The 27,881-nt window shown below is 66.0% G+C and overlaps 1 protein-coding gene across 1 annotated transcript in view; it reads right to left on the minus strand.

Moving 5' to 3' along the window:
- Positions 1–13,906: 13,906 nt before the first annotated feature.
- The window catches only part of CADM4 (cell adhesion molecule 4), a 183,868-nt gene continuing 169,893 nt past the window's right edge, over positions 13,907–27,881 (minus strand). The window contains exons 7-9 of the mRNA XM_048500689.1: positions 21,669–21,841; positions 19,639–19,767; positions 13,907–16,461 (exon numbers count right to left, since the gene is read on the minus strand). Coding sequence (XP_048356646.1) covers positions 16,352–16,461; positions 19,639–19,767; positions 21,669–21,841 — 412 coding nt within the window. The 3' untranslated portion in view covers positions 13,907–16,351. The remainder of the gene's footprint in view (positions 16,462–19,638; positions 19,768–21,668; positions 21,842–27,881) is intronic.

Consider the following 27,881-nt stretch of genomic DNA (forward strand, 5'->3'; position numbering starts at 1 on the left):
TGGATACATTTTTCGCTGTCTTGCAGCATATCAAATATGGGGGCTCTCGAGAAAGGCGGGTCAGGGTGCAATATAGCCTTTATTTTTGCTGTCAAGTCACAGACTGTGCTTCTATAGGGGTTCAAAGCAAGAAACGCTCAGGTAGTTTGCCACGGTCTGACTCTGCGCCACAACCCTGGGCTTCCTTGGAGGTCTCCCATCCAAATAGTAGACAGAGTCAAGAGTGTTTGTCTCGCCCAAGGTCATCCTGCAAGCTTCCGTGACCATGTGAGGATTTGAAGCTGGGTTTCACGGAGCCCGTGTGGTATAGTGAGTGAGAGCAGTACACTCTAATCTGGAGAACCAGGTTTGATTCCCTGCTCCTCCACATGAGTGGCAGGCTCTTACCTGGCGAACTGGGTTTGTTTCCCTGCTCCTACACATAAAGCCTGCTGGGTGACCTTGGGCCAGTCACAGTTCTCTCAGAACTCTCTCAGTCCCACCTGCCTCACAAGTGGTCTATTGGGCGGAGAAGGAGGGAAAGGAGTTTGTAAGCAGCTTTCAGACTCCTGACAGGAGAGGAAGGTGGGATATAAATCCGAACTCTTCTTCTTGTCCCTTAAAAGCTACACCACCCCGCCTCTTGCTTCTGTTGCTAGCAGGAAGCAAAAAGGTCTCAGCAGGGACTGAGTGAGGGGGAACTGCGCCTGGTGCATGCGTGTGCCGTGCGCCCCTCCAAGCCCCTGTCCGCCCCACCCCTAGACCGCCCCTGCTGCGCCCGGTACATTGCGCAACCCCCAGTCCCCTTGGTGCTACGCCACTGCATCTCAGGGCTGTTGCCTGCCATTGCTTCCTCCAAGGACTTCCCCAGCAAAACTAATTACCACCCAGGAATTTGTGTCTTCGTTTGAAAACGGCCAGCCTGTTCTTCCGTAAAAGCTTAAGGTGCCTGACAATTAAAAACCACATTTTAAAGGAGCGGACACAACAGACAACTGCCGAAGATTTGCAACGTTTGCCCTATTCACAGAATCAAAGGGTGTAACAGCAGAGGCCCCCATCGATCGCTCAAAACGTTAAAGAGAATCAATTGGCCTCCAGAACAGATGCTCTGCGGTCGCTCGGCATGCTTGTGGCCAAGTGCTCCTTCCCCGGCGGTGCAGTTATTCAAAAGATGGGAGTCGAGATGTTTTGTGGGAGCACAATTTGAGTCCCTGCCCCGGGTACCATTTCCTGCAGTTACACCCCTACACAATGGGGTGGGGGGGCTGCCTTGAGAGGGGTTATTGGGGCCGTGAGCCAGCTGAGGCGCCCCCCCCCCACGCCCAGGCCAGATCAGGAACAAGAGGGGTTTGACCTGAGCTGGCTTGTGGCCCTGATAAGCCCCTCAAGGGTCCATATGCAGCCCCCAGGCTGCCTGATTGACACCCCAAGCCTACAGCATCTTGCTGGAAGTTGCCTGCTCTCGCAAGCTTGCTAGGTTTAGACCTTAAGAAGCAGACAGCCTCCTCCGCACTAGGGAGGTGTGACTCCCTTGTCCTCTATCAAAGGTCAAACAGGAAGAGCCGTTTTTCCCGATGTCAGCGTGCTGAGGTCCCGGTTTCCAAAGCACAGTTCAGCACGGAGCTTCCAAGGGTTTACTCAGTGGAGTGAATAAACTGTCTGTCGGCTCCAGGGAGCTGGGAGGAAACCAGTTCTGGCTGTTTGTCTTGGGGAAGAAGAAGAGTTGGATTTATATCCCCCCTGTTCTCTCCTGTAGGAGACCCAAAGCGGCTTACAAACTCTCGAACCTATTTTTAAATGCCAAATAAAGGTTGTTGTTGTTGTTAACTCCTTTCCCCCACACAACAAACACCCTGTGAGGTGGGTGGGGCTGAGAGAGCTCCGGAGAACTGTGACTAGCCCAAGGTCACCCAGCTGGCGTGTGTGGGAGTGCTCAGGCTAATCTGAATTCCCCAGACACGCCTCCACAGCTCAAGCGGCAGAGCGGGGAATCAAACCTGGTTCCTCCAGATTAGAATGCACCTGCTCTTAACCACTACGCCACTGCCGTGCTAGGAGAAACATGGCCACCCTTTGAAGGTCATTGGCTCTGCGGCAGGGCATTTACGTTGCCTACAAAATGTCTTTAATTCAGTCATAGACAGCTCCTGTCTCAGTGGTTATAGAGAAAGCCAGTCTTCTTACCCAAGAGTGTCACCAGTCAAAGGGACTGATGCTGAGCTAAGAGGACAATGGCAATAATTTGGAGTAAGCAGTGTCACACATCCATAGATTGACTCTCCAGGGGTAGCCTAAAAGATGCCCAAGTTTTATCTGTTACCTCCCATGACCAGGTTCTTCTAGCCCTTTTCAAAATTACACAATGCTTGCTCCAATCCGCTGGACACCACAGCCATCTTCCCTGAGCCATTCAGTATAAGTAGTGGCATAGTGGTTAAGAGCAGGTGTACTCTAATCTGGAGGAACCGGGTTTGATTCCCCGCTCTGCCGCTTGAGCTGTGGAGGCTTATCTGGGGAATTCAGATTAGCCTGTACTCGCCCAACACACGCCAGCTGAGTGACCTTGGGCTAGTCACAGTTCTTCGGAGCTCTCTCAGCCCCACCAACCTCACAGGGTGTTTGTTGTGAGGGAGGAAGGGAAAGGAGTTTGTCAGCCCCTTTGAGTCTCCTATAGGAGAGAAAGGGGGGGTATAAATCCAACTCTTCTTCTTCTTGGTCCTCTTCCTTTCAGAAACAATGAGCTTTGGTTAGTGAAAGAACTACCCAGTGGCCACCCTCCTTTCTCCACCCACAGCCTTCATTGGGGAGCTGTTTGCAGAGAGAGCACTAAAAATTAACGTGGACTATAATGTGTGCGGCACGGTCTTATGAGCTGCTGAGATTTGATAGCCGCCTTGAAACTGCGCGTCTTTGACTGAGCAGAACTCCTGCTAGGTATGAGATCTCGGCTGCAGCCCAGGGAAGCCGTTGACGGGTAGGAATGGCACTCCGGATGCAGAAGGAACTGGAAAGGACTTGCGCCCTCTGGCTAAAGTTCCCAGTCGAACCCCCCCTCCCCACGCCCCACGACACAGCCCATCAGCTTATGCAGAAATTCAGCAGGTAGCTTTCTCCTTGGGTGTCTCTGCAAGTTAAGAATTGCTTTCCTTTCGGAGATTCAGTATAGCCCAATTCCTTCTCTGCTTCCCCCCTCCTGCTCTCCCCGGGGCGTTAGTTCAGCTAACCAGAGGTGTGTGTGTGTTGGGGGGGGGGGGGGGGGGTGGGGGGGGGGGGGGGGGGGGGGGGGGGGGGGTGGGGGGGGGGGGGTGGGGGTGGGGGTGGGGGGGGGGGGTGGGGGGGGGTGGGGGTGGGGGGGGGGGGGGGTGGTGTGGGGGGGGGGTTGGGGTGGGGGGGTGTGGGGGGGGGGGGGGGGGGGGGGTGGGGGTGGGGGGGTGGGGGGGGTGGGGGGGTGGGGTGTGGGGGGGGGGGGGGGTGGGGGGGGGGGGGTGTGCGGGGGGGGGGGGGTGGGGGGGGGGGGGGGTGGGGGGGGGGGGGGGTGGGGGGGGGGGGGGGTGGGGGGGGGGGGGGGTGGGGGGGGGGGGGGGTGGGGGGGGGGGGGGGTGGGGGGGGGGGGGGGTGGGGGGGGGGGGGGGTGGGGGGGGGGGGGGGTGGGGGGGGGGGGGGGTGGGGGGGGGGGGGGGTGGGGGGGGGGGGGGGTGGGGGGGGGGGGGGGTGGGGGGGGGGGGGGGTGGGGGGGGGGGGGGGTGGGGGGGGGGGGGGGTGGGGGGGGGGGGGGGTGGGGGGGGGGGGGGGTGGGGGGGGGGGGGGGTGGGGGGGGGGGGGGGTGGGGGGGGGGGGGGGTGGGGGGGGGGGGGGGTGGGGGGGGGGGGGGGTGGGGGGGGGGGGGGGTGGGGGGGGGGGGGGGTGGGGGGGGGGGGGGGTGGGGGGGGGGGGGGGTGGGGGGGGGGGGGGGTGGGGGGGGGGGGGGGTGGGGGGGGGGGGGGGTGGGGGGGGGGGGGGGTGGGGGGGGGGGGGGGTGGGGGGGGGGGGGGGTGGGGGGGGGGGGGGGTGGGGGGGGGGGGGGGTGGGGGGGGGGGGGGGTGGGGGGGGGGGGGGGTGGGGGGGGGGGGGGGTGGGGGGGGGGGGGGGTGGGGGGGGGGGGGGGTGGGGGGGGGGGGGGGTGGGGGGGGGGGGGGGTGGGGGGGGGGGGGGGTGGGGGGGGGGGGGGGTGGGGGGGGGGGGGGGTGGGGGGGGGGGGGGGTGGGGGGGGGGGGGGGTGGGGGGGGGGGGGGGTGGGGGGGGGGGGGGGTGGGGGGGGGGGGGGGTGGGGGGGGGGGGGGGTGGGGGGGGGGGGGGGTGGGGGGGGGGGGGGGTGGGGGGGGGGGGGGGTGGGGGGGGGGGGGGGTGGGGGGGGGGGGGGGTGGGGGGGGGGGGGGGTGGGGGGGGGGGGGGGTGGGGGGGGGGGGGGGTGGGGGGGGGGGGGGGTGGGGGGGGGGGGGGGTGGGGGGGGGGGGGGGTGGGGGGGGGGGGGGGTGGGGGGGGGGGGGGGTGGGGGGGGGGGGGGGTGGGGGGGGGGGGGGGTGGGGGGGGGGGGGGGTGGGGGGGGGGGGGGGTGGGGGGGGGGGGGGGTGGGGGGGGGGGGGGGTGGGGGGGGGGGGGGGTGGGGGGGGGGGGGGGTGGGGGGGGGGGGGGGTGGGGGGGGGGGGGGGTGGGGGGGGGGGGGGGTGGGGGGGGGGGGGGGTGGGGGGGGGGGGGGGTGGGGGGGGGGGGGGGTGGGGGGGGGGGGGGGTGGGGGGGGGGGGGGGTGGGGGGGGGGGGGGGTGGGGGGGGGGGGGGGTGGGGGGGGGGGGGGGTGGGGGGGGGGGGGGGTGGGGGGGGGGGGGGGTGGGGGGGGGGGGGGGTGGGGGGGGGGGGGGGTGGGGGGGGGGGGGGGTGGGGGGGGGGGGGGGTGGGGGGGGGGGGGGGTGGGGGGGGGGGGGGGTGGGGGGGGGGGGGGGTGGGGGGGGGGGGGGGTGGGGGGGGGGGGGGGTGGGGGGGGGGGGGGGTGGGGGGGGGGGGGGGTGGGGGGGGGGGGGGGTGGGGGGGGGGGGGGGTGGGGGGGGGGGGGGGTGGGGGGGGGGGGGGGTGGGGGGGGGGGGGGGTGGGGGGGGGGGGGGGTGGGGGGGGGGGGGGGTGGGGGGGGGGGGGGGTGGGGGGGGGGGGGGGTGGGGGGGGGGGGGGGTGGGGGGGGGGGGGGGTGGGGGGGGGGGGGGGTGGGGGGGGGGGGGGGTGGGGGGGGGGGGGGGTGGGGGGGGGGGGGGGTGGGGGGGGGGGGGGGTGGGGGGGGGGGGGGGTGGGGGGGGGGGGGGGTGGGGGGGGGGGGGGGTGGGGGGGGGGGGGGGTGGGGGGGGGGGGGGGTGGGGGGGGGGGGGGGTGGGGGGGGGGGGGGGTGGGGGGGGGGGGGGGTGGGGGGGGGGGGGGGTGGGGGGGGGGGGGGGTGGGGGGGGGGGGGGGTGGGGGGGGGGGGGGGTGGGGGGGGGGGGGGGTGGGGGGGGGGGGGGGTGGGGGGGGGGGGGGGTGGGGGGGGGGGGGGGTGGGGGGGGGGGGGGGTGGGGGGGGGGGGGGGTGGGGGGGGGGGGGGGTGGGGGGGGGGGGGGGTGGGGGGGGGGGGGGGTGGGGGGGGGGGGGGGTGGGGGGGGGGGGGGGTGGGGGGGGGGGGGGGTGGGGGGGGGGGGGGGTGGGGGGGGGGGGGGGTGGGGGGGGGGGGGGGTGGGGGGGGGGGGGGGTGGGGGGGGGGGGGGGTGGGGGGGGGGGGGGGTGGGGGGGGGGGGGGGTGGGGGGGGGGGGGGGTGGGGGGGGGGGGGGGTGGGGGGGGGGGGGGGTGGGGGGGGGGGGGGGTGGGGGGGGGGGGGGGTGGGGGGGGGGGGGGGTGGGGGGGGGGGGGGGTGGGGGGGGGGGGGGGTGGGGGGGGGGGGGGGTGGGGGGGGGGGGGGGTGGGGGGGGGGGGGGGTGGGGGGGGGGGGGGGTGGGGGGGGGGGGGGGTGGGGGGGGGGGGGGGTGGGGGGGGGGGGGGGTGGGGGGGGGGGGGGGTGGGGGGGGGGGGGGGTGGGGGGGGGGGGGGGTGGGGGGGGGGGGGGGTGGGGGGGGGGGGGGGTGGGGGGGGGGGGGGGTGGGGGGGGGGGGGGGTGGGGGGGGGGGGGGGTGGGGGGGGGGGGGGGTGGGGGGGGGGGGGGGTGGGGGGGGGGGGGGGTGGGGGGGGGGGGGGGTGGGGGGGGGGGGGGGTGGGGGGGGGGGGGGGTGGGGGGGGGGGGGGGTGGGGGGGGGGGGGGGTGGGGGGGGGGGGGGGTGGGGGGGGGGGGGGGTGGGGGGGGGGGGGGGTGGGGGGGGGGGGGGGTGGGGGGGGGGGGGGGTGGGGGGGGGGGGGGGTGGGGGGGGGGGGGGGTGGGGGGGGGGGGGGGTGGGGGGGGGGGGGGGTGGGGGGGGGGGGGGGTGGGGGGGGGGGGGGGTGGGGGGGGGGGGGGGTGGGGGGGGGGGGGGGTGGGGGGGGGGGGGGGTGGGGGGGGGGGGGGGTGGGGGGGGGGGGGGGTGGGGGGGGGGGGGGGTGGGGGGGGGGGGGGGTGGGGGGGGGGGGGGGTGGGGGGGGGGGGGGGTGGGGGGGGGGGGGGGTGGGGGGGGGGGGGGGTGGGGGGGGGGGGGGGTGGGGGGGGGGGGGGGTGGGGGGGGGGGGGGGTGGGGGGGGGGGGGGGTGGGGGGGGGGGGGGGTGGGGGGGGGGGGGGGTGGGGGGGGGGGGGGGTGGGGGGGGGGGGGGGTGGGGGGGGGGGGGGGTGGGGGGGGGGGGGGGTGGGGGGGGGGGGGGGTGGGGGGGGGGGGGGGTGGGGGGGGGGGGGGGTGGGGGGGGGGGGGGGTGGGGGGGGGGGGGGGTGGGGGGGGGGGGGGGTGGGGGGGGGGGGGGGTGGGGGGGGGGGGGGGTGGGGGGGGGGGGGGGTGGGGGGGGGGGGGGGTGGGGGGGGGGGGGGGTGGGGGGGGGGGGGGGTGGGGGGGGGGGGGGGTGGGGGGGGGGGGGGGTGGGGGGGGGGGGGGGTGGGGGGGGGGGGGGGTGGGGGGGGGGGGGGGTGGGGGGGGGGGGGGGTGGGGGGGGGGGGGGGTGGGGGGGGGGGGGGGTGGGGGGGGGGGGGGGTGGGGGGGGGGGGGGGTGGGGGGGGGGGGGGGTGGGGGGGGGGGGGGGTGGGGGGGGGGGGGGGTGGGGGGGGGGGGGGGTGGGGGGGGGGGGGGGTGGGGGGGGGGGGGGGTGGGGGGGGGGGGGGGTGGGGGGGGGGGGGGGTGGGGGGGGGGGGGGGTGGGGGGGGGGGGGGGTGGGGGGGGGGGGGGGTGGGGGGGGGGGGGGGTGGGGGGGGGGGGGGGTGGGGGGGGGGGGGGGTGGGGGGGGGGGGGGGTGGGGGGGGGGGGGGGTGGGGGGGGGGGGGGGTGGGGGGGGGGGGGGGTGGGGGGGGGGGGGGGTGGGGGGGGGGGGGGGTGGGGGGGGGGGGGGGTGGGGGGGGGGGGGGGTGGGGGGGGGGGGGGGTGGGGGGGGGGGGGGGTGGGGGGGGGGGGGGGTGGGGGGGGGGGGGGGTGGGGGGGGGGGGGGGTGGGGGGGGGGGGGGGTGGGGGGGGGGGGGGGTGGGGGGGGGGGGGGGTGGGGGGGGGGGGGGGTGGGGGGGGGGGGGGGTGGGGGGGGGGGGGGGTGGGGGGGGGGGGGGGTGGGGGGGGGGGGGGGTGGGGGGGGGGGGGGGTGGGGGGGGGGGGGGGTGGGGGGGGGGGGGGGTGGGGGGGGGGGGGGGTGGGGGGGGGGGGGGGTGGGGGGGGGGGGGGGTGGGGGGGGGGGGGGGTGGGGGGGGGGGGGGGTGGGGGGGGGGGGGGGTGGGGGGGGGGGGGGGTGGGGGGGGGGGGGGGTGGGGGGGGGGGGGGGTGGGGGGGGGGGGGGGTGGGGGGGGGGGGGGGTGGGGGGGGGGGGGGGTGGGGGGGGGGGGGGGTGGGGGGGGGGGGGGGTGGGGGGGGGGGGGGGTGGGGGGGGGGGGGGGTGGGGGGGGGGGGGGGTGGGGGGGGGGGGGGGTGGGGGGGGGGGGGGGTGGGGGGGGGGGGGGGTGGGGGGGGGGGGGGGTGGGGGGGGGGGGGGGTGGGGGGGGGGGGGGGTGGGGGGGGGGGGGGGTGGGGGGGGGGGGGGGTGGGGGGGGGGGGGGGTGGGGGGGGGGGGGGGTGGGGGGGGGGGGGGGTGGGGGGGGGGGGGGGTGGGGGGGGGGGGGGGTGGGGGGGGGGGGGGGTGGGGGGGGGGGGGGGTGGGGGGGGGGGGGGGTGGGGGGGGGGGGGGGTGGGGGGGGGGGGGGGTGGGGGGGGGGGGGGGTGGGGGGGGGGGGGGGTGGGGGGGGGGGGGGGTGGGGGGGGGGGGGGGTGGGGGGGGGGGGGGGTGGGGGGGGGGGGGGGTGGGGGGGGGGGGGGGTGGGGGGGGGGGGGGGTGGGGGGGGGGGGGGGTGGGGGGGGGGGGGGGTGGGGGGGGGGGGGGGTGGGGGGGGGGGGGGGTGGGGGGGGGGGGGGGTGGGGGGGGGGGGGGGTGGGGGGGGGGGGGGGTGGGGGGGGGGGGGGGTGGGGGGGGGGGGGGGTGGGGGGGGGGGGGGGTGGGGGGGGGGGGGGGTGGGGGGGGGGGGGGGTGGGGGGGGGGGGGGGTGGGGGGGGGGGGGGGTGGGGGGGGGGGGGGGTGGGGGGGGGGGGGGGTGGGGGGGGGGGGGGGTGGGGGGGGGGGGGGGTGGGGGGGGGGGGGGGTGGGGGGGGGGGGGGGTGGGGGGGGGGGGGGGTGGGGGGGGGGGGGGGTGGGGGGGGGGGGGGGTGGGGGGGGGGGGGGGTGGGGGGGGGGGGGGGTGGGGGGGGGGGGGGGTGGGGGGGGGGGGGGGTGGGGGGGGGGGGGGGTGGGGGGGGGGGGGGGTGGGGGGGGGGGGGGGTGGGGGGGGGGGGGGGTGGGGGGGGGGGGGGGTGGGGGGGGGGGGGGGTGGGGGGGGGGGGGGGTGGGGGGGGGGGGGGGTGGGGGGGGGGGGGGGTGGGGGGGGGGGGGGGTGGGGGGGGGGGGGGGTGGGGGGGGGGGGGGGTGGGGGGGGGGGGGGGTGGGGGGGGGGGGGGGTGGGGGGGGGGGGGGGTGGGGGGGGGGGGGGGTGGGGGGGGGGGGGGGTGGGGGGGGGGGGGGGTGGGGGGGGGGGGGGGTGGGGGGGGGGGGGGGTGGGGGGGGGGGGGGGTGGGGGGGGGGGGGGGTGGGGGGGGGGGGGGGTGGGGGGGGGGGGGGGTGGGGGGGGGGGGGGGTGGGGGGGGGGGGGGGTGGGGGGGGGGGGGGGTGGGGGGGGGGGGGGGTGGGGGGGGGGGGGGGTGGGGGGGGGGGGGGGTGGGGGGGGGGGGGGGTGGGGGGGGGGGGGGGTGGGGGGGGGGGGGGGTGGGGGGGGGGGGGGGTGGGGGGGGGGGGGGGTGGGGGGGGGGGGGGGTGGGGGGGGGGGGGGGTGGGGGGGGGGGGGGGTGGGGGGGGGGGGGGGTGGGGGGGGGGGGGGGTGGGGGGGGGGGGGGGTGGGGGGGGGGGGGGGTGGGGGGGGGGGGGGGTGGGGGGGGGGGGGGGTGGGGGGGGGGGGGGGTGGGGGGGGGGGGGGGTGGGGGGGGGGGGGGGTGGGGGGGGGGGGGGGTGGGGGGGGGGGGGGGTGGGGGGGGGGGGGGGTGGGGGGGGGGGGGGGTGGGGGGGGGGGGGGGTGGGGGGGGGGGGGGGTGGGGGGGGGGGGGGGTGGGGGGGGGGGGGGGTGGGGGGGGGGGGGGGTGGGGGGGGGGGGGGGTGGGGGGGGGGGGGGGTGGGGGGGGGGGGGGGTGGGGGGGGGGGGGGGTGGGGGGGGGGGGGGGTGGGGGGGGGGGGGGGTGGGGGGGGGGGGGGGTGGGGGGGGGGGGGGGTGGGGGGGGGGGGGGGTGGGGGGGGGGGGGGGTGGGGGGGGGGGGGGGTGGGGGGGGGGGGGGGTGGGGGGGGGGGGGGGTGGGGGGGGGGGGGGGTGGGGGGGGGGGGGGGTGGGGGGGGGGGGGGGTGGGGGGGGGGGGGGGTGGGGGGGGGGGGGGGTGGGGGGGGGGGGGGGTGGGGGGGGGGGGGGGTGGGGGGGGGGGGGGGTGGGGGGGGGGGGGGGTGGGGGGGGGGGGGGGTGGGGGGGGGGGGGGGTGGGGGGGGGGGGGGGTGGGGGGGGGGGGGGGTGGGGGGGGGGGGGGGTGGGGGGGGGGGGGGGTGGGGGGGGGGGGGGGTGGGGGGGGGGGGGGGTGGGGGGGGGGGGGGGTGGGGGGGGGGGGGGGTGGGGGGGGGGGGGGGTGGGGGGGGGGGGGGGTGGGGGGGGGGGGGGGTGGGGGGGGGGGGGGGTGGGGGGGGGGGGGGGTGGGGGGGGGGGGGGGTGGGGGGGGGGGGGGGTGGGGGGGGGGGGGGGTGGGGGGGGGGGGGGGTGGGGGGGGGGGGGGGTGGGGGGGGGGGGGGGTGGGGGGGGGGGGGGGTGGGGGGGGGGGGGGGTGGGGGGGGGGGGGGGTGGGGGGGGGGGGGGGTGGGGGGGGGGGGGGGTGGGGGGGGGGGGGGGTGGGGGGGGGGGGGGGTGGGGGGGGGGGGGGGTGGGGGGGGGGGGGGGTGGGGGGGGGGGGGGGTGGGGGGGGGGGGGGGTGGGGGGGGGGGGGGGTGGGGGGGGGGGGGGGTGGGGGGGGGGGGGGGTGGGGGGGGGGGGGGGTGGGGGGGGGGGGGGGTGGGGGGGGGGGGGGGTGGGGGGGGGGGGGGGTGGGGGGGGGGGGGGGTGGGGGGGGGGGGGGGTGGGGGGGGGGGGGGGTGGGGGGGGGGGGGGGTGGGGGGGGGGGGGGGTGGGGGGGGGGGGGGGTGGGGGGGGGGGGGGGTGGGGGGGGGGGGGGGTGGGGGGGGGGGGGGGTGGGGGGGGGGGGGGGTGGGGGGGGGGGGGGGTGGGGGGGGGGGGGGGTGGGGGGGGGGGGGGGTGGGGGGGGGGGGGGGTGGGGGGGGGGGGGGGTGGGGGGGGGGGGGGGTGGGGGGGGGGGGGGGTGGGGGGGGGGGGGGGTGGGGGGGGGGGGGGGTGGGGGGGGGGGGGGGTGGGGGGGGGGGGGGGTGGGGGGGGGGGGGGGTGGGGGGGGGGGGGGGTGGGGGGGGGGGGGGGTGGGGGGGGGGGGGGGTGGGGGGGGGGGGGGGTGGGGGGGGGGGGGGGTGGGGGGGGGGGGGGGTGGGGGGGGGGGGGGGTGGGGGGGGGGGGGGGTGGGGGGGGGGGGGGGTGGGGGGGGGGGGGGGTGGGGGGGGGGGGGGGTGGGGGGGGGGGGGGGTGGGGGGGGGGGGGGGTGGGGGGGGGGGGGGGTGGGGGGGGGGGGGGGTGGGGGGGGGGGGGGGTGGGGGGGGGGGGGGGTGGGGGGGGGGGGGGGTGGGGGGGGGGGGGGGTGGGGGGGGGGGGGGGTGGGGGGGGGGGGGGGTGGGGGGGGGGGGGGGTGGGGGGGGGGGGGGGTGGGGGGGGGGGGGGGTGGGGGGGGGGGGGGGTGGGGGGGGGGGGGGGTGGGGGGGGGGGGGGGTGGGGGGGGGGGGGGGTGGGGGGGGGGGGGGGTGGGGGGGGGGGGGGGTGGGGGGGGGGGGGGGTGGGGGGGGGGGGGGGTGGGGGGGGGGGGGGGTGGGGGGGGGGGGGGGTGGGGGGGGGGGGGGGTGGGGGGGGGGGGGGGTGGGGGGGGGGGGGGGTGGGGGGGGGGGGGGGTGGGGGGGGGGGGGGGTGGGGGGGGGGGGGGGTGGGGGGGGGGGGGGGTGGGGGGGGGGGGGGGTGGGGGGGGGGGGGGGTGGGGGGGGGGGGGGGTGGGGGGGGGGGGGGGTGGGGGGGGGGGGGGGTGGGGGGGGGGGGGGGTGGGGGGGGGGGGGGGTGGGGGGGGGGGGGGGTGGGGGGGGGGGGGGGTGGGGGGGGGGGGGGGTGGGGGGGGGGGGGGGTGGGGGGGGGGGGGGGTGGGGGGGGGGGGGGGTGGGGGGGGGGGGGGGTGGGGGGGGGGGGGGGTGGGGGGGGGGGGGGGTGGGGGGGGGGGGGGGTGGGGGGGGGGGGGGGTGGGGGGGGGGGGGGGTGGGGGGGGGGGGGGGTGGGGGGGGGGGGGGGTGGGGGGGGGGGGGGGTGGGGGGGGGGGGGGGTGGGGGGGGGGGGGGGTGGGGGGGGGGGGGGGTGGGGGGGGGGGGGGGTGGGGGGGGGGGGGGGTGGGGGGGGGGGGGGGTGGGGGGGGGGGGGGGTGGGGGGGGGGGGGGGTGGGGGGGGGGGGGGGTGGGGGGGGGGGGGGGTGGGGGGGGGGGGGGGTGGGGGGGGGGGGGGGTGGGGGGGGGGGGGGGTGGGGGGGGGGGGGGGTGGGGGGGGGGGGGGGTGGGGGGGGGGGGGGGTGGGGGGGGGGGGGGGTGGGGGGGGGGGGGGGTGGGGGGGGGGGGGGGTGGGGGGGGGGGGGGGTGGGGGGGGGGGGGGGTGGGGGGGGGGGGGGGTGGGGGGGGGGGGGGGTGGGGGGGGGGGGGGGTGGGGGGGGGGGGGGGTGGGGGGGGGGGGGGGTGGGGGGGGGGGGGGGTGGGGGGGGGGGGGGGTGGGGGGGGGGGGGGGTGGGGGGGGGGGGGGGTGGGGGGGGGGGGGGGTGGGGGGGGGGGGGGGTGGGGGGGGGGGGGGGTGGGGGGGGGGGGGGGTGGGGGGGGGGGGGGGTGGGGGGGGGGGGGGGTGGGGGGGGGGGGGGGTGGGGGGGGGGGGGGGTGGGGGGGGGGGGGGGTGGGGGGGGGGGGGGGTGGGGGGGGGGGGGGGTGGGGGGGGGGGGGGGTGGGGGGGGGGGGGGGTGGGGGGGGGGGGGGGTGGGGGGGGGGGGGGGTGGGGGGGGGGGGGGGTGGGGGGGGGGGGGGGTGGGGGGGGGGGGGGGTGGGGGGGGGGGGGGGTGGGGGGGGGGGGGGGTGGGGGGGGGGGGGGGTGGGGGGGGGGGGGGGTGGGGGGGGGGGGGGGTGGGGGGGGGGGGGGGTGGGGGGGGGGGGGGGTGGGGGGGGGGGGGGGTGGGGGGGGGGGGGGGTGGGGGGGGGGGGGGGTGGGGGGGGGGGGGGGTGGGGGGGGGGGGGGGTGGGGGGGGGGGGGGGTGGGGGGGGGGGGGGGTGGGGGGGGGGGGGGGTGGGGGGGGGGGGGGGGGGGGGGGGGGGGGGGTGGGGGGAGGGGGGTGGTGGTGGGGGGGGGGGGTGGGGGGGGGGGGGGGTGGCGGGGGGGGGGGGGGGGGGGAGGGGGCCGTGGGGGGGGGGGGGGGTAGGGGGGGGGGCCTGAAAGCAACAGCTATGGAGTAGCTGGGAGAGGCGAAGGGCATGGAGCGAGGCTATTACATGTAAGGTTTCCTAACTTTCTGGGTCAGAAAATTCATGGAGATTTGGGGGTGCCATCATGTAACTGCAATCAACAGCCGTTGGGGCTGGTTCCTCCTCTCCCTCGAGCCCCCACTGCACATGAATGGAGCCATCGCCGCCATGCCTGGCGGGCCGGATAAATGCCTTCAAGGGGCCACATTTGGCCCCCGGGCCGTAGTTTGGGGACCCCTGGTTTATGAGATCAGGGTTCCATTTCCTACCACGTATAAAACCTGGATGATCTTGGGTCCGTTTTAACCACATAGAATTGTTATGATAACACGCTCCGAGCTCTAGGATACAGATTTCAAATCCAGCCTTTGATAGCTTTCGCAACGTGGCCTTAGGAAAGTCTTTCTCAGCCTCAACTGCCCATCCGCAACACAGGGACAGCAGCAACGTACTTCCAGCGCTGAACATGGATTCACCGTTCTGATTGAACTCGCATGCAAGCCCGTAACGCCGTTCTCCGTCGCAAACGCCAACGCCACTGTGCTTTGCCGGCAATCTGCGTCTGGCGCTGGGCTGGCTCCTGTGGCCTGACACACGCTCATGAACAAGGATTCCCACAACCACTGGTGTTAAAAGAATTAATCAGGGGGATTTATTGAAGTATCAAAGGTGGTTAAAAGGCAGACATAGATATTTACATATATATTAACTTTTGGGCACAGGGGAAACAGTCTTGGGCTGCGGAGGAGAAATCCCCCGCGCACTCCCGACCCCCAGTTATATATTAATTATTATATTTTCCATTCTTTTTTTTTTTAATCTCCCCTTCCAAGACACAAACAATATAAAATAAAAACCGCGAGCCAGAGACAGACACAGAATTACACGCCAGTTTCTTCTCCCCACCCCACCCCCCCGACAAAAGACAAGAGGGGAAAAGGGTGGGAGAATTTCGGGGGGGGAAGGGCATGGAGGGGTGGGCATCTACTGGCACAAATGAGAAAAATCACTGAGAGCGGAAAGAACTGGAAGGAACCACCAGAAAGGGGGGAAGGGGCAACTGGTTGCGGCAACCGGTTTCGTGGCAAAGCACAGTAACAACGTGGGCTGCCTGGGGCCGAGTGGAGCAGCTGCCTCTAGGCCAGTGGTGGAGAAAGCTAGCTCCTCAGGGAGACTTCCCAACTGCAGACGCCCCAAGTACTGCCCCCCCAGCGCTCGCTTGCAGTTACCGCTGAGGCGTCTGGAGCAACTTGTTTATAAAAGTGGCCTCTTCCACACCGATGCAGAGTTGTGTCTGGGGCGGTCAAAAATCATCAAAACGAGATCGCAACGGGACACCGAGGGAGGAGGGGGAAAAGGCTTATTGCTGATCCCCTCCAATCTTCTTCTTGCAGAACTGCCATTCCATCGGCTTTCTGGGACAGTGAGCAGAGAGGGTGGAGGGGAAAGACAAATATGCTACACCAGGGACTTTCTATTAGGGTCGGGGGACACGATAGTCTCATGAGCCACCCCCCCACACTAAAAGCCAGGGGGAGGGGCTTAACCGGCCATGGTAAACCTGCACAAGCCAACGTTGTTAAATGCAATTTTTTAAAAAAGAAAAATCTTTCTCTCCCCCCCACACTGAAGTCAGGTCCGTAGATCCTTTGCCATCCAATACAAGGTGAATGGCCAGAGCTTTGGGGTGGGGCCGTGGCTCAGTGGCAGAACAGATGTTCTTGATGCAGAAGGTCCCAGATTCAATTCCTAGCGCAGGAGTCTGCAACCTGTGGCTCTTCAGATGTTCATGGATACAATTCCCATCAGCCCCTGCCACCATGGCCCATTCCCAACGAAAGGATCTCTGATAGGAAGATCTTAGTAAGCCTGAGACCTTGTAGGGTTGCTGCCAGAAGAAGACAATACTTAGCTCGAAGAGGGCCAAAGGTCTAGCTCGGTATAAGGCAGTTTCCTGCAGTACACCACTGGGCTGTGGGGTCCCACCCCCTGTTCCCGGCCGAGCACATCACACAACAAGGACAACAGAGACAGACAGAGAACACCCCCTTCCTCTCCCCCCTCCCTTCCCATCCCCAAACTATCATGGCTTTGAAGGAAAAAAGGAGTCCAACCTGCTTCTTAAGGCCCAACGCTGCCACCACGAAAAGGGAAAGCTTGCGGCCAAGAGGAACTCAAAGCCCGGAAGTCCCGAAGAGAATTCGGGACGACCCTTTATGCTGGCTCTTTGAACGACGGACCCCGCTGCCCTCCTCCATGTGGAAATAGACCTGAGGGATCCTAACTCACAGATCAGCTCTCCCCCAAGGTAGAGAAGTTCTCCCCGGGGCAACTGAAGGTGCCCCGGAGCTAATGTGTTCATAACCCCTCCCCTCCCTCCCCCCAAAAGATATTTTGAAATTCAGTGCTAATATCTGGGGGAAAAAAACAACCCACAGCTAACAAACCACAGTCTCCCTCAGGGGCCTGGTCCAGGTTACGATGCCCCCCCCTTGCCCCCCGCCCTCAAAATCTGGGCAGCTCTGCTTCCCTTTGCACCTTCGATATTCCTACTTTCTGCAGGGTTAACTTTTAAGCTATTTACAAAGAAACAGGGCCCTCCCTTATAGCTCTGCCGCCCTGGGAAAAGGGGTGCGGATATCCCTACGCTCTGATCCATGACACACATGGACTCACATACCTCTCCCCGGAATAAAGGAATGTCACTTCCTGTTCAGAGCGCATGGGACAGCCAATGGCAGAAGGAGGTGGGGCTTCATGGCTGGAGGTGGGGCTAAAGTCCTCGGTTTCGAAAATAAAACCGAAAAAAGTGGTGGCCGCATGTTTTTTGTTTTTTTTACGCAATAGATTTTTTTAAGCTTTTTTTTTCCTGTGTGGTTTTTTTTCTCCCCCCCCCCTCCCACCCCCTTTCTTTTTTATATCCAACCCTTCCCAACCCAACCCATCTGCTCTGGCAAGAGAGGCAGTTTCCCTAGAAACCTCTCGCTCCCAGGTCCCCCTTTTTCGGCCGCTTCCCCCAACCTTCTGTCCCTGGCAACCCACACCCCCTTTGCCCTCCCTCCCACATCCCCGGCTTAGATGAAGAACTCTTCCTTGCGTTTATGGCCATCACCACCATTGAGGAAGGCCTCACGGGCTTCTCCGTGCTCGTCCAAACCGCTTGCCTCGTGGGTCAGGTAGGAGCCTATTTTTCAAGGAGGAGAAGAACAATAACAAGAAGAGTGAGTATAGTATTACTTTGCATGTATGTTGTGTTCCAGTGCTCAGATCGCTTCACAAACGTTATCTAAAAAAGGGTTGCGGACTGTGATGAGAAGGACAATTGCCACAGCAACGCGTGGCCGGGCCCACTAGTTTTATATAAAATAGACTCCAGCAGTTGCAAGATTGAACTTGAATATATCATTAGTAGCAGCTTAGGTAGGATGTCCAAGTTCTTTTTTTCTTTATTAATGTATGATAAATGATGGGTGAAATACTTCAGTCGTGTCCGACCCTGGGGTACCACTGCAAGCAGTGATTTCATAGGCAAGCCATTTTTGTGAAGTAGTTTGCCATTGCTTTCCCTGGCTATTCTTTACCCCCTAGCTATGTGCTAGGTACTCATTTACCGACCAAGGAATGGATGGATGGCTGAGTTGACCATGAGCCAGCTGCCAGGATATCTGACCCACAGGGGGCTCGAACTCCTGACCGTGTGAGTGGCAGTGCAAGCACTTAACCACTACGCCACGTGGCTCCTAAACGTTATCTAGCTGCAGTCTTTCCAATCAGGTAGGCCAGCATTATTATGGGGAAGGAGGATACACATGGAGCTACCTTGAGCTCCATCAGAGCACCGGCCCACCAAGGTGAGTACTGTGTACGCACACAGGAACTGTTCTCCAGGGACTCCGGCAGAGGTCTTTCACATGACCTATTGCCTGATTGTTTGCAAGTGGAGTTGGTGGGGATTGAACCTGGTACCTCCTGCATGCCAATGTCAAGACCTTATTAAGACCCTCAGTTCTCCCCTGGTTCTTGCCATGAGACTTTGGAGTGGGCTGGGAGCAGGTGGCAACGTGGAACCACTGGGTTTTCTCTTTCGCTTTAAGTGCGCAGAAACTTTTTCATCCTTTGGGGTCAACCAGTGCCTGGCCTTATCTTTGGCTTGGCCTCGGAGACCTGGCACCATTTCAGAACGCTGTTAGTGATTTCACCCTGTCGGGATCCCGAGAGTGGGTCTTGGAGGGACGTTTGGGAAAGAGAGACTAACCAAGAAATGCTGTAGGAGAACTCAGTTCCACAAAGCTGGCTTCCATACTGTTTGTGATATCCTGTCAATAAATCAATCTCTGATCCCAAGAGTCTGGCTATTGCACAGGCTGAGAGATCCTGACAGCCAATCAGCTGGGTAAAATTAAACCCGGTCTTGCCCCTAGCTATGAATGACAGAAGAACCATACTGGATCAGACCCAAGGTCCACCTAAGCCAGGGGTCTGCAATTCCCATCAGGCCCTGCCAGCATGGCCAATTGGCCATGCTGGTAGGGAGTGATGGGAGTTGTAGTCCATGAACATCTGGAGAGCCACAGGTTGCAGACCCCTGACCTAAGCCTATCCTATTTCCCACAGTGGCCAGCAGTATCCTCTCAAAAGACTCCAAGTCAAAATGGGTATTCAGTAGAATACCACCTATGTACATGGAGGCTCCACTGAGCTATCAAGGCCAACAGTCTACTGTTTACGAGTGCAATCAGTGCCCACTTCTACATCTTTGTGCTACGCCGACACCACAAATTAAATTGCATGTTGTGTGGAGGAGTACTTTCTATCCTCTTTCCTGAATCAACTGTCAATCAATGTCACCAGGTGACCTTGACTCCTAGTGTTAGGAAAGAAGGGGAGGGGAATTGGCTCGGTCCACTCAATGACCTCATTGATGGATAGGAGGGTGGGGGCAAGAAAGGAAAAGCAGAGGACTGAAGTGGGGGAAAGGGATGGACGCCGTTTCCAACCCGTCAAATCTGACAAAGGCATTCGCTGAGACATTACATCCAACAATTCTGGAGTCACAAATTTTATCCTATCCTCATAAATAAACACAGAATGACGTTCCCCCTTGAGCTCCATGGATCACAGACAGTGGTGGGATCCAAACATTTTTGTAACAGGTTCCCATGGGGGTGGGATTCAAACTGTGGTGTAGCGCCAATGGGGCTGGGCGGGGCACGACAGGGGCGTATCATTTGCAGCTTTCGTGTCCTGATCCTAAAGACTACAAGCACATATGTCACAAAAAGAAAGAAAAATAACAAAAAGAAAGAAAACGAAAGCCGGGTTCTTGAGGAGTTGGAGGAATACTGTGGCTGTATGGCCGTGGTGGCGAACCTTTGGCACTCCAGATGTTATGGACTACAATTCCCATCAGCCCCTGCCAGCATGGCCAATTGGCTGATGGGAATTGTAGTCCATAACATCTGGAGTGCCAAAGGTTCGCCACCACTGCTATATGGCATAGTCCTACAGCAGAGGCGTAGCTCCAAGGGAACATGGGGGGTGCAACGCACCGGGCGTGCGCCCCTATGGCAAGGCTGTGGCGGGGGCATTCCAAGGGTGTAGCTGGGGCGGGATATTCCGGTACAGGGCAGGAGGACGCACCAGTACACCGAACGCTTTTCCCCCTTGCTATGCTTCGTTCCCACAGTCAACCGCCACTTCTATTTATAATGAGGATCAGCATCCCTTTCTTATTCTATGTTTTCCCCTTCCAAGGTGCATACTAGATCATTACCAGCACGGCGTAGTGCCAAAGTAGAATCCGGGAGACCCAGCTTCGAATCCCTACTGTTCCATGGGAGCCTTGTTGGTTGGCCCTGAGCCAGACACCCGATCTCAGCCCAACCTTCCCCACAGGGAATAGTCCCTCTAACAGTGGTAGGGAACTCCATGGAAGTGGCCCACCAGGTGCCATTGGGAGTCCTGCATGTGAGCTCCCAATGGCACCTGGTGGGCCACTGCGAGTAGCAGAGAGCTGGACTAGATGGACTCTGGTCTGCTCCAGCTGGCTTGTTCTTATGTTCTTATGTTCTTAAGTTCCCTATCGATGCGCCTGAGTCGCCTGTGGGAGCTCCCCCTGCAGGCAGCCACCCGAACTGCACGGCACTAATATGGTGTCTGCGCAGCCGCGAGGCTTACAAGGAACACTGTTCACAGGATTGCTGCGACCATAAAATGGGGAGGAAGAGAAAAATGCGTAGGCTGCTTTGGGTTTCCATTGGGGAGATAAATGAACTAACCAAATAAATGAACAAATGAGCGCGATAAATGAACTAATGAAAATAGTTAAATAAATGAACTAACTAAATAAAATTATGCTGACCTTTCTGCCGGATGGAACACCAGACCATGACTATAAGGACGCAGATGACCAGGAAGACGAGGAGCGCCAAGATGCCCCCGACGATGGCGTAGGGTACTGAAGTCTGGGCTTCCACGATAGCCCCGGGGTCTGCAGAAGACAGGAAGAGATTAAGGGCCAGCACAGCAAGGGTGGGGGAAGAAGAGTACACTCCATGAGCTTCCCCCTTTGCTAGGGGCAAGGCAAAAGAGTGTTCAGTCTATCACCGTGGTGGCGAACCTATGGCACTCCAGATGTTCATGAATTACAATTCCCATCAGCCCCTGCCAGCATGGCCAATTGGCCATGCTAGCAGGGGCGGATGGGAATTGTAGTCCATGAACATCTGGAGTGCCATAAGTTCGCCACCACTGGCCTATCTCGTCTAGTCTCTTGCTTGCCAGCTGCCAGTGGGGTGGGCAATCGACCGCTTTAGCTAGCAGCCACTACCACAGAGGAGGGTGTTCTGAGACCCTAATTCCGGGGTCCCCCAACCTTTTAGAGTCTGTGGGCACTTTTAGAATTGATACAAGGTGGTGGGCACCAGCACAAAATGAGGACCAAAGATGGTACAGTCAGTGGCGGGGTTGGGGAATGCCCCAGGCGGAGCCGGGGTGGAGGCGTGGCCGGACTGTGGAGGGGGCATGGCGTGGGCATTCTGGGGTGGGGTTGGGCGCCAACGAGGCAGGGGCACAGGGCATGCACGCGCCCCGGGCCCAGTTTCCCCTCGCTCTGCCTCTGGGTACAGTCAGCCACGAAACATCAGGGAATGAGGTGACTCATGCTTCTAACAGTACACCTTCAACATTTCAAACAGAAGCTCTATGCAGCAGGACGCCTTTCAAAACGAACACGCAGTTTTAAAATATTTTTAATGCATGCACACAGCTTACTTCCAGCCACACAGTGAAGACCCTTGTGTTGTGGGGGTAGCTGCTGCCAAAGTTATGTTCTTTAAAAGTCTGCACAGCCAATCAGAAGCCCTGCTGGGCAAAAGCCTCATCTGGCCCTGGCCACCTACTAAAACACCTGGAAGGCACTGGGAAAGATGGAGACCCCTGCCTTTAATCTTTTTTAAACAGGGGATGACTTCTTAAACCTCATGAATACAATGATGCAGATTGGCGCACAAATGCATAAACACTCTCTGCAAAAGAAGCGGGGTCCTTTCAGCAGAGCAAACTATACTCTGTTCCACAGAAAGATGTTAGTGCAGTCAATTGAGGTTCAGCGGTCGAGAAAATTGTATGCCTCCACATTAGAATATAATCCCAAACGAATATGGAAATTGTCATTCATTTTTACACACTGTCTTTCTCAAAACTTTTCTTGTGCATTCCTGAACATGGTTGAAGAACAAACGGATGGGGAGAAACAGAGCTATAACCAAGAAGGTCTGGCATACTTTGTGCTGTGGTGGAGGAATATATAACGCCCCCCCCCCCCCTACTATCATCTCTCTTTGGAACAGAGCATAGATAGCTATGCTAGAACTTTTTTTGTAGACATGCTGATTTCCCAGGTGAGGACAGGTGAACCATGACCTGAAATCTGATAGGGTAGAGCCCAGGTACAAGGACTTTGCTCTTGCCAAGAACTAGGGCTTAAATCAGGGACCATTGAAGAAGAAGAGTTTGGATTTATATCCCCCCTTTCTCTCCTTCAGGAGACTCAAAGGGGCTTACAATCTCCTTGCCCTTCCCCCCTCACAACAAACACCCTGTGAGGTGGGTGGGGCTGAGAGAGCTCCGAAAAGCTGTGACTAGCCCAAGGTCACCCAGCTGGCATGTGTGGGAGTGCACAGGCTAATCTGGATTCCCAGATAAGCCTCCACAGCTCAGGCGGCAGAGCGGGGAATCAAACCCAGTTCCTCCAGATTAGATACACAAGCTCTTAACCTACTATGCCGCTGCTGGGTAGTGGTGTTCTCGGCTAGGGTGAGGAGGCCTAGTGGGTGCCGGAACTGTGGAGAATAAACAACCTAGCGCTGGAAAAATTCTGTGTTTGCTTACCATAAACAACCAGCACATACTGGTCTGACGAGCGGCCGTGCTTGTTCTCCACCTGGCAGGAGTAGGTGCCGTTATCCAGCATGCTGAGACTGGGGATAGTCAACGTGTCGCCCTGTATGACGGCCCGCTCTGGCACGGAGTCGTTTGCTCGGCTCCAATGGATCTTTGTGGGGCTAATGAGGAAAGGCAGGACAGCAATCGATTAAGCCTTCTGCCTCTCCCCCCCCTCGCTCCCCACTTTCCGGACCAAATTTGTCCCCCCCTCCACTCTACCACAACTCCTCTTCTGCTCCCCACTGTGGCTTGCTTCCTTCCTCCACTTCAAGGTTATTTGCAGCTAACGCTGCCAGAGTCAGTGATGGATGGGAGACAGAGCTAGGCGGCTGGATCAAGGGGCGCTGGAGTAATAACTCCGCTCGGGAATTGTATCCATCAGTCAGACCAGCCGGGGAGAGAGCTACAGAGAGGGGCAAGGACAATTTTCCCCCCCACGGAACAGACGCGACATGCAGAAAACAGGGTTACTGGGCCTTCAACAGTTCTGTAGATGACAGCATTTCAGCTACTGCAATTTTGTCGTGTCCCAGAGGCACGGGGCCGAGCAAAACCGGAGCTACTGAAATTCCCTTTGTTATGCAACCATTAAAAGTATAGCCGTCCGGCGCCATGTCGGTGCCGAGAAACCCACTGGAGAGTTTCTGAGAGTTATGTCACTTTTCGCGGAGGCAGGCGCGCATTTCTTCTGGCCTCACGCCCTATGCCCCTCACCCCGGGCTGTTTCGGCTCAGGGAGGCGATGAATTTCTTTTTTTGAACCAATGCAAAAGCAGGCCAAACCTATTTATCAGAGAGGCATGGAATAAGAGGGCACAGCAGGAGCAATGGTTTCTCTTTCAAGCTGCTGCTACGGGCAGAAAAACCACCATCTGTCCAAGCTGATCCCCTGCTCCCATTCCCTGCTTCCAAAAGAAACGCTGTTCTGAGACCTGGAACTTTTTTCACCTGCGCTGCAAGTCCCACATTAGTTTTTGTTCACTTGGATGTTTTACCATTTCTTATCCTCAGGGATATGAGGAGGAGGAGGAGGAGGAGGAGGAGGAGGAGGAGGAAGTGTTAAATGTCTGTGCATGCATCTACATTCCAGCCCCCTGCTTGTTCATGGACATTCATACGTCTGAGCCGCTCAGTTGTTGGTTAAATTCCACCTCCCAGACAGTTGTTGTTGTTGTTGTTGTTAAGATTTATAGGCCGTCTCACCCCCAAAGGGCTCGAGGCGGCTCACAATACAGCTGTTCCAATAACAGCACATAAAATACAAAACTAAAACTAACCACATTAAAACAAATTTCCACAGCAGCAGTTTCTTAAAATTTAAACAACAAAGTTAAAAGCAGGCAAGACAGGCGCCCGATCAAGAAGGCTGGGAGGGGAGAGGCAGGGCCCAAGATGGAATCAAGGCCCTGCCAAGATGGAAACTGGCAGTCTCAGTGGGGGACGGTAGATCCGCGGCCGGCCTCACCAAAGGCCCGGTGGAACAGCTCAGTCTTACAGGCCCTGCGGAACTCACCAAGGTCCCGCAGGGCCCGGGCAGCTGGAGGGAGAGCGTTCCACCAGGCAGGGGCCAGAGCCATCCGCATCGTCGCAGGGCTAGTTAGATGAAAACATCTGAGCAATTTCGAAGGGAATTAAAACAGTCCTGCTTAGTTGTTTCTGGTGGGTTTTCCGGGCTGCGTGGCCGTGGTCTGGTGGATCTTGTTCCTAACGTTTCGCCTGCATCTGTGGCTGGCATCTTTAGAGGTGTATCACAGAGGGAAGTCTGATACACACTGTGTCCAGAGAGAAGGGAATGCTTGGGGTATACATTGTCCATGTCCCAGGGTGGGGAACCAACCAGCAAGTGTTTGGGTGGAACTTGTTATGCAAAGATGTGGTTGATAGTATTGTATTGCGGGTGGGGCTTATCAGTCCAGGTAGCGATTCACCTTTTCATGCCCTGCAATAGCAGCAGTATTGGTGAATGCAAATCCTGTGTTTGGGTGGAGTCCATTGTTCATGAATTTAGCCTGCCCTTGGGGTTTGCTTTTGGTGTTTTTAAGTACTGGTAGCCAAGCTTTGCTAATTCTCAGAGTCTCTTCTTTCTAGTTGAAGCTGTCTTGGTGCCTGTGAATTTAAGTGGCCTCCCTGTGCAGTTGAATCCGGCCGTGAAAGTCCTGCTTAGATTTCAGTGATCAATCGGCTGGGCGAGGGTGTGTGTGTGTGTGTGTGTGTGTGTGTGTGTGTGTGTGTGTGTGTGTGTGTGTGTGTGTGTGTGTGTGTGTGTGTGTGTGTTCACATATTCCTAGTTAGGATCCAAGGAGGGCGAGGGTGTGTGTGTGTGTGTGTTCACATATTCCTAGTTAGGATCCAAGGAGGGCGAGGGTGTGTGTGTGTGTGTGTGTGTGTGTGTGTGTGTGTGTTCACATATTCCTAGTTAGGATCCAAGAAGGGCGAGGGTGTGTGTGTGTGTGTGTGTGTGTGTGTGTGTGTGTGTGTGTGTGTGTGTGTGTGTGTGTGTGTGTGTTCACATATTCCTAGTTAGGATCCAAGAAGGGCGAGGGGGTATGTGTGTGTTTGTGTGTGTGTGTGTTCACATATTCCTAGTTAGGATCCAAGAAGGGCGAGGGGGTATGTGTGTGTGTGTGTGTGTGTGTGTGTGTGTGTTCACATATTCCTAGTTAGGATCCAAGAAGGGCGAGGGGGTATGTGTGTGTGTGTGTGTGTGTGTGTGTTCACATATTCCTAGTTAGGATCCAAGAAGGGCGAGGGGGTATGTGTGTGTGTGTGTGTGTGTGTGTGTGTGTGTGTGTGTGTGTGTGTGTGTTCACATATTCCTAGTTAGGATCCAAGAAGGATAAGCCAGGGGCAGAAAGCGCTATCACGTCGCAGCTGACTTATGATGACCTCATGGGGTTTTCAAGGCACAGGATGTTCAAAGCTGGTTTTCCATTGCCCGCTTCTGCATAGCAACTCCAGATTCCCCTGGTGGCCTCTCATCTTACTAACCAGGCCCTCGCTTAGTTTCCAGAACTGGCTAGCCTGGCCTATCCAGCTCAGGCCAAGAAGGATTTAGACACAAACGATACAAAATGTTGGGAGTTCTGTTTACAGCTCTTAATGGTCTGGGACCAGCGGACCTGCAAGACTGCCTTTCCCGAGAAGCCCCCAGAGAGCGTTATGCTATGGCGGTAATAACTTGCTGGTCGTCCCTGGTCCCAAAAATGTCTGACTGCCCTCACTGACAGCCAAGGCTTTTTCAGCTTTGGCCTCAGCCTGGTAGGATACCCTGGCAAATGAGACTAGAGCAGTGATAGTGAACCTTTTCGAGACCAAGTGCCCAAATTGCAACCCAAAAGCCACTTATTAATCGCAAAGTGCCAACACAGCAATTTCACCTGAATACTGAGGTTTTAGTTTAGAAAAAATGGTTGGCTCCGAGGCGTGCGTTACTCGGGAGTAAGCTTGGTGGTAGTTGGTGGCTTTGCTTTGAAGCAACCGTGCAACTCTTCGAACGGGTGAATCACGACCCTAAGAGGGTTTACTCAGAAGCAAGCCCCATTGCCAGCAACCGAGCTTACTCCCCGGTAAAGGATCGTGCTTTAGTTCTTCACATGAACATCAGTGGGGTTTAACAGTGCTTAACAGGGTTACCTACATTGCTTCCCCAAAACTAGGTCTTAGGTTTAATGCTAATAATCGAGCCCAGCGGCCCAGGCCAGCCTAGATGTAGGGGGGCGCGATCTCCCCCCACCCACATGACGAACTCTGTTTGCGTGTGCCCACACAGAGGGCTCTGAGTGCCACCTCTGGCACCCGTGCCATAGGTTCGCCACCACTGGACTAGGGCCCTGTGGGCATGTAAGAGAGACCTGTTTCTCCAGGCCTATAGCTGAGGACAGCAATGAGTTATGGTTCCATCTTTGCTGCCCTCCCTTTCCCTTCTCCTTCCTTCCCTTTTCCCTTTTTTTTTTTTGTCTCTCCCTTTCTGTTGTTTTGTGGATTTGGGACATCCAGAAGTTCCATCAGGATCTAATTATGTGCCATATATGCAGGCTTTAGAGTATGTTGTATTTTATTCTGTCTATTGTTATTGTCTATTTTATTACGTTTTATGACATAAACCGCTCTGAGCCCACTGCGGTGGGGAGAGAAGTGCATAAATTAGACAAAACAAACAAATAAATAAACTAAATAAATGTACTGTCGAAGGTTTTCACGGCCGGATTCAACTGGTTGTGGTGGGTTTTCCGGGCTGTGTGGCCGTGGTCTGGTGGATCTTGTTCCTAACGTTTCGCCTGCATCTGTGGCTGGCATCTTCAGAGGTGTATCACAGAGGGAAGTCTGTTACACACTGTGTCTAGTTTATAACAGACACCTATCTGGACACAGTGTATAACAGACTTCTCTCTGTGATACACCTCTGAAGATGTCGTCCACAGATGCAGGCGAAACATTAGGAACAAGATCTACCAGACCACGGCCACACAGCCCGGAAAACTCACAACAACCAAACTAAATAAACCCAGCCAGAAAACTGGGAGATTTTCAGCGGAGGACATAGCACAGGTGAAACAGTCAGCCTCCACCCCATCCTCTTTGTTTACAAACTGTTAATTGATTTATAAAAATTGTTACAGAAGCAGCTTGTAAACTCCCCAGAGCTAACAGAAGGGGAGTGGAATAAAGTATGCAAAATATTAGAAACAAAACACATGGTGCCAACCTAAGTTGAGTTACATGTTCATGTTTCACTGGACTCAAACGGGTGCAAATCTGCCTAGAGTGGCACTGCGGATCAAGAAGGAGGAGGAGGAGGAGGAGGAGGAGAAGGAAAGAAGGAGGAGAAGGAGGAGAAAGAGAAGGAGGAAGAGGAGGAGGAGGAGAAGAAGAAGAGGAGTAGTAGTTTTGGATTTATATCCCTCCTTTCTCTCCTGTAAGGAGACTCAAAGGGGCTTACAATCTCCTTGCCCTTCCCCTCTCACAACAAACACCCTGTGAGGTAGGTGGGGCTGAGAGAGCTCCGAAGAGCTGTGACTAGCCCAAGGTCACCCAGCTGGTGTGTGTTGGAGTGCACAGGTTAATCTGAATTCCCCAGATAAGCCTCCACAGCTCAAGCGGCAGAGCGGGGAATCAAACCCGGTTCCTCCAGATTACAATGCACCTGCTCTGAACCACTACGCCACTGCTGCTCCTGAAGCCACCGATTCAGTGAGTGGATCAATTCAAAAGACGTCCCCAATCCTCCAGGAATTTTAAAAAAAGTATTTTAAAGCATCTGGTCCCAAAACACCCCCAACCAGGGAATTTACACTATCTGTTAGGAAAAGGGGGTTGCTACGGATGTGACTAGCAATACCAAAAAAATGATTACTGTACCAAAATTAAAAAAACTGCTCAAAAATATACACATTTACAATCATCCAATTATAAGTCAAATTCGAATCTTCTTACAAGCTTCTAATGCCGGAGGATGAAGAGGAGGACAAAGAAGATTCAAATTTGATGTGTAATTGGATTTGGAATTATTATCACATTTTGGACACTATTTGAGCATCTGAATTGTTTGCTTCAATATAAAGCGACTGCAAACGAGTAACGTAAGAAAGTACCCTGTTTCCCCGAATATAAGAGATCCCCGGAAAATAAGACGTAGTAGAGGTTTTGCTGAAGTGCGAAATATAAGGCATCCCCCAAAAGTAAGACGTAGCAAAGTTTTTGTTTGGAAGCATGCCTGACGAACAGAATACAGAAATATAAGACACCCCCTGAAAATAAGACATAGCGCATCTTTGGGAGCAAAAATTAATATAAGACACTGTCTTATATTCGGGGAAACACGGTAACAAGACATCTTGATTTATTGGATAACAGGGAATATACATATTTGAGCAATTCTGAATTGTGGTATTGCTAGCTTAGAAGAGGCATTCCACCTCTTTCACAGAAGAGGCATTCCACCCCTTTCACACTGAAATAACACTTACTGGAGGAACATGTGAGCGCATTACCAGAAATCTGAGAAGGCACACCCAATGGTGTAGCGCCAAGGGGGAGGGGTATGGGGTGTGTGATGCACTGGGGGAGCGCCAGTGCGGGGGTGTGGCAGGGGCGTTCCGGGGCATGGCAGGGGCATGGGGCGCGCACGTGCCCCGGGCGCAGTTCCCCCTTGCTCCGGCCC

Source organism: Sphaerodactylus townsendi, linkage group LG06 (assembly GCF_021028975.2).
Source record: "Sphaerodactylus townsendi isolate TG3544 linkage group LG06, MPM_Stown_v2.3, whole genome shotgun sequence".
NCBI classification, from domain to species: Eukaryota; Metazoa; Chordata; class Lepidosauria; order Squamata; family Sphaerodactylidae; genus Sphaerodactylus; species Sphaerodactylus townsendi.